This window comes from Pithys albifrons, chromosome 16 (genome assembly GCF_047495875.1).
Source record: "Pithys albifrons albifrons isolate INPA30051 chromosome 16, PitAlb_v1, whole genome shotgun sequence".
Taxonomy (NCBI): Eukaryota; Metazoa; Chordata; class Aves; order Passeriformes; family Thamnophilidae; genus Pithys; species Pithys albifrons.
This window is the reverse complement of record NC_092473.1, coordinates 12,787,770-12,793,769: the sequence shown is the minus strand read 5'-3', so window position 1 is coordinate 12,793,769 and position 6,000 is coordinate 12,787,770. Positions and strand designations below refer to the sequence as shown.

Sequence of the window (6,000 nt, the reverse complement as noted above, 5' to 3'; positions counted from 1 at the left end):
GATACTCAGTTAGGTGTGGCGGTGTGATTGGTGCCTGGATCCTGCTCAGCTAATCTCAGTTTGCCAGTAAAGCCTTTCTGACTAGGAGAATTTTAGGTCCTCTGAGTTTCAGTGATAGATTCCTTCAAGCTGCTCAGGCTTCACTGGGTAACTGCTTCATCTCTCCAGTATCACCTTAGAGGCCCAGGGCACTGTGAATTCTCCCTTAAAACAGTGATTGTACTTTTTGAGATGTTTGCAATCTAAAGCATTAAAAAAACCCTGAAGCAGAAACAGAAACAAATGATCCCTGAGCCCTTGGTTGGCTTCGTAGGGCAATTTCAGAGTCTGCTTTCTGACACCGTTCACTGAAGAAATCAAGGACAGAGGGAGAAAGCTGTAATGAGACTTGGTGGGTCTTGATTTGAATTTCTAGCATGTTTGTACTTTCAGCTTAGGGACGATGTGTGGAAGATCTGTGGGTTTTAAATCGAAGTGCAGCCACAAAGCCTCCTGCCAGCAGAGTTAGTTTCTCTGGTTGTGCTTAAAATGGTTCCTCTGTTGCATGCACAAATCAGCTTCCTCTGTGAAAGCAGCAGAAAACCTGACTCAAAAGTAATATATTAGTTTAGATGGAATAATTGTAGGCCATGATTCTTACAGCTCTATTTCAGTTTTCCCCCAAAGCATCACTTTCCCCCAGGCAGAAACTGCGTAACCTCACCTGTGCAGTCGTTACATGGACAGAGTTTTGGCTGCTCAGAGCAGGAAGCTTTCCTGCCCTTTGTCACATGCAGCTCCATATTTGTTCAACAGTGAATTTTGGTGAAGTTGCACATGAATATCAGTAGCACATAACAGTATAGTCCTCAGTGCAAAAAAAATGGTAGGGGCGTAACATGTTCTGCTGTTGTTCAGTGGGAAATAGAAATTCCTGCCTTCCTTAGTCTTTGAGAAATCTTGATGTAGAGAACTGGAATTCTGCCCAGAATGCCTTTCAGTATCATCCTTATGGATAGACTTACACCCTCACCAGTGCAGGTACAGATACAAACATGGGAAATCAGAGAAAAACTAAGGGACAGTTGGAGCAGAGCTGCCTCCACACTTTGCCTCCCAGAATATGTTCAGTTCCCTCATGATCTTTGCAGGGGTCAGGTTTCAGCTTGCTAAGAACACTTTTGCATATTATTGTAACAACACTTTGAGCCATGTATTTTCTCCCTTACATTTCTTCTTTTCACTTTATCATCTCACTTCCTCCATTCTGTTGTCTTTGACGCCTCTGTATCCTTTGATAGTTTTTCCACTGTTCTTTTTTACTTACTTTCCGTTTGTTGTGTTTTCTTTTATTCTCTACCAACTATTTTGTCCCTTCTCATCCTCTTACTCTGTTACTGCCATTGTGTTTTTTCCCTCCCCACATTCCTAAATTATTTATCATGGGTCACTTACACTTATTATTCCTAATGTTTCTGCTTTTATTTCTATTATTTTCTCTGAGGAAATAAAAACACACCCATATAGACATAATTGCTTTCTTCTGGTCACCCTCAACCAAAAATTCCGGGAGCAGGATGTGTTCCAGGCTGGTGAGCTTTGCAATCACCCTCACAAACACACATCCTATTATACTCAAATGGTCTTTTCTCAGCTCCTCACACATCCAGGACCTCTTGCTGGCTCCAGTGAGGATTCACTTGTGCATATGTACTCTGTGCAAAGGCAAAGCCTCGGGAGGGACTGGGACTAGAGCAGCATCTGTGCCTTGTTTTCCCCCTTGGGGTCAAATAGGCAGCAGCAGATCAAGAACCAGAACATCATGGGAGGTGTTCAGGACCCCTGAGCAGGATGGCAGCAGCACTGAAGGATGTTTCTCACAGTGATAGTGGCTCTTGGTCCCACAGGACCGAGGGAACAGCAAGGGCAGGGACTGGCTGACTGTGCTCCCGTTGGTTTGCCTGTGCAGGAAGGCTCCCGGTTGCAGCCTAGAGGTGAATGTCCTCAGTGAGACCCACCAGCAGTTGGGTTTGCATGTTGGCCTTAAGCCTGGAGTCTGACACTGAGGCAATACAAGATCCTGCATCTTCCTTATGTCAGTAAAGACTCCTTTTGGAAAATCCATTGCTTGAGGTATCATTCAGCTGTAAAATAATCTAATGTTGACTGTCTCTCCAGCAAAAGCAGCTATTAATAACATAGATGGTTTCTTGAAAAACTTTTGAAACCTCGGGAAAACCCAGAACTTCTCCTGCCTGGAACTGTTGTTCTTGAAACTGTTTTCTTCAGTTCTTTGTTACTTTTTCCTTCCCCACCTGCTTTCCCCCAGCGTGTGCCCTGTGGTGCCAGGGCTGCAGCTCTGCAGAGGGAGAGGTACAGCAGCAGCAAGGCTGGCACTCAGCACGTCCCCTTTTGCCTGGGGAATGCACTGGAAGGCTGGAGAGCTGGAGGAGGCAGTGGGCACAGGCTGCTTTCTGCTGCTTTCCACTGCTCTTCCTGGGCATGGGGCAAAGGTGCCTCTTTCTTCGCTTCCACGGTGCTCGGTGCTCTGCTGTCACCTGTGTGCAGAGTCATTTGCAAACAGGCTCTATGCTGGGGAGCAGAAATGTGTTTTTTTCAAACCCCTAAGCAGATTTATAGTCTGGTTTCCTGTCAGATCTTTGCATTTTCCTTCTCCGCCCCTCCCAGTCTCTGACACACTTTTTCTTACTTTCTGTGTGGCTCTTGGCTCGCTCTGACACCAGCACACCACATTCTCCTGAAACTTTGCTACTCTGGGAGCCGGGAGGTGTTTTGCTCCTTGTGTTTCCTTCACTTTCCAACAACTGCAGAGCACAAATAACCTCTCCAAGCCTCCTGGAAAGCCACTGGCAATTGCATGGAGTCGACATAGAGAGCTGGATCGTGCAGCACTGCAGTGGGATAGCGCGGTCACTCATGAGCACCCAAGGTAAGGAAAGCAGCCAGCAGAGCAGCTCCACCTCCCTGACTGGCACAGCACTTGGCTCTGCTCACTGCGAGTTCCACTTTCACCTTGAGTCTTCTTTTTGTGTTGATTGTCAAAGGTGTGTTTCTTTGGAACTGGTTGCTTTTGCACTTTCCTTGCCCTCAGCAGGGCTCGTTGTGCTTTGCCTGCACCCATGTCTGGAGCCTGGGCTGGGGGAGGCAAACAGGCTGGGGTACACACGTGTTCCTAAAGAAAGACTCCACTGGGAAGGAGATGGGCAGGTCTGGAGAGGGGACATGAAAGGACTGGTCTCCAGGGACTTCCTGGTTCTGCCCATAGTGTGTTGTGCCCCAGCCTTTTCTTTAAATCTCTTCACTGAGATTTGTGCTTTCTGTTGACTGATTAAGTCTTTCTTATTTGGTTTTCTTTTCTCTTTTAATTTTTTCATCACACTTCCTTTATTGTATTCTCAGCCCTATGTATCTCTTACTATCTTTTTCACCATCTTTCTATGTCTGTTTTGCATCAAACCTATTTTCTGTGTGACAAATGTTTCCCTTGTTCTCTCCTTTCCCTTCCCTCTGCCTTCTTCGTGCCAGGGCAATAGACTGTACATCCTCCCCCAAGTTCTTAACCTTTCTCTCCTTCCCCTCTGACAGTTCCTTCTCAGGCTGGTGTTCCCCTTTCCCAGTGCTCCTCTAGCTTTGCACACACACTGCAAGTTCTGCTGTATCCTCCCTCTCTCTGCACGTTGCTGCCCTGCCAAGTTCATTGTGCACACGCAGTGGTGCTGCCTCTCTCCTGGGTTGTCCTTGCACACACATCTCTGTCCTGTCTGTCCTCTTCATGTGCATGTGCAGGATTTGCAGATTTATAAAATACATCCCAAAATACAAGACTTCTATACTTGCATAGCCTCCTTCCACTTCTCAGACTCACATTTAGCCATTCACAACAAATAACCACTGTCATCCCGTCTCTGTTTCTGTCTTAAACCCAGAATTTTCTAACACCTCTTGGTTTCCTCTTCACTCACAATACAGCCTGCCCTGACTTGGTGTATTCTATCCCTTCTCTTTCTACCATCCCACTCCTTCCTACCTCCCTACCACAACTCTGCACCAGGTTTCTCTATCTATTTTATTATCTTGATGTTGCATTCAGCTTGGGAGGAACTACTGATGCACCTGGGCTTACCCTCTGCTGCCTTCCCATCCCCATTGTGTCCCTGCAGGGGAACTGGAGGAAGTATTGCAGTCCCCCAGCTCCCCTTTCCTCTGCACAATGTGCAACCTGCAGCTGGGAAAGAGCTTAGTGATGGGACTGAAAGGAGATGAAAAAATGGGAGAGCACAATGCAGAATGTCTTGGGAAAACTGAAAAAAAGAAAACCAGTTCATAAGCCTTTTTATTAAACTTAACAGACTTTCTGACTTCCTGCCCCACACCAGAGCTTGTGGGCTGACATTGGTGTAGTTTTTGTCCTGTTGAGTCCTGGGGGACTCCAAGTCTCCAAGGAAGAGCATCTTAACTTTAGTGCTGTAATGGGAGTAACTTTGCTCCTGGGATCTGGAAACAGGGCATTTCTTTTATGCCAGATATATTGGTGAGTCACCAGGATCAAGCATGGCTAAAAACTGCATCCAAGGACAAGAGCTGCTATTATTCCTTGCTGCAGTTTGTAAGCTTTGAATCAGATATGACAAATAAGTACATTTTTTTGATGAAGCTTTTTAGCCTCACCTTCTTAAGCAGGACTATTGAGACTGAAGATTTATTTCTATGGATGGTCTGGTGTGGGCTTTTGGGAACTGAGGAAGGATCACTTATTAAACTCAGCTGAATTAATAAGAGAATTATTATGTGGGAGAATTCTCTTTAGTGATCTGTCCTGCTCTCTCAAATTGTCCCTCTCCTTATGAGTGAAAGGAGCTTAAATTTTATGTTTGCAATTATAATACATCCTTTCTGATTCAGAGCTGAAAACTGTGGCCTTTGAGCTGTGAGCATTCACTTCTGAATACAGAAACAGGTACATTAAAATACCTTTGCCTTTTGGATCTTGCAAAAAGTCCACAAGTCTAGAACAATAAAATAGGAGATGCTCATTTTACACAGAAAGGTCTAACACAACTCTTTCTTATTCTGTTACAATTCTTCTTGTGCTGTGAACAGCACTTGTGTTCCTTTGAGTCATTCTACAAAACTTGTTGATTTCTTCCTTTTTTCATTTTTTTTCTTTTTTCTTTTTTGCAATGTTTTGTGCTCTGGTTCTTTTTGTAAAGGCTTGATGTCTCCCAGAAATAAATTGGCTGAGCCAACATCTCTTCTCTCTCTCTTCCTCCATTGTCTTTTGTGTCCTGATAGTTTGCTGTATATTGAGTTAAAAATGGGCATTGTCAAAGTTGGGTTGTGACATTTGCAAGGGGATCTGGAGCCAGAAAATCTATTTTCTTTTGGTGTGTATGTCTAATTTCTTGAGTCACGTGCCTGGCAGTGAAGAAATTTCAGCTGGGAAGAGCCTAGAAAGTTTCTATCCTACCCAACAAATCCTGTGTGGAGAGAGCCAACCTCAGAACAGAAATTCAGAATCACCTTTGACTCCCTGTTCTTATGCCAATAGTTACTTCGAATTAGATTTAACTCTGAATTAAGAGAACAATAAACTGACAATGTGTGGGAAAAGAAAGGACCATCTGACTGCATGTATCTGTTAAAATGAAAGGTAATTTGAACCTTCATTAGAAGGATGCATCCCAAATAACTGGGATATGCTGAAAAAATCTGAATGGAAGATACCAAATGACCTTGGTTTTTATACTGTTGCTTGTTAAAGTTTTCATCAGATACACGAAATGATTGCTCACAGAGCATGAAGTGCTCAGAGATCCTCAGATCTCCCAATATTATACCTCTATTATTGAGAGCAGATGCCTCAACTCTGTCTTTGATATTGAAATGCACATTTCATGAAATATGAATCTTTCACTTAGATGTGGTCATTAAGTTGTGTTACTGATGGTGGAGCCTGACCTGTGGCAGCTTTTGTTTGTCAGCAGCCTCCAAAGCAATCTA

At 44.2% G+C, this 6,000-nt stretch overlaps 1 protein-coding gene across 1 annotated transcript in view; it reads left to right on the top strand.

Annotated features, from left to right (window-relative positions):
- The first annotated feature begins 2,678 nt into the window (after positions 1-2,678).
- CARD11 (caspase recruitment domain family member 11) overlaps positions 2,679-6,000 on the top strand; it is a 44,760-nt gene continuing 41,438 nt past the window's right edge. Inside the window, exon 1 of the mRNA XM_071571189.1 lies at positions 2,679-2,929. Coding sequence (XP_071427290.1) covers positions 2,917-2,929 — 13 coding nt within the window. The 5' untranslated portion in view covers positions 2,679-2,916. The remainder of the gene's footprint in view (positions 2,930-6,000) is intronic.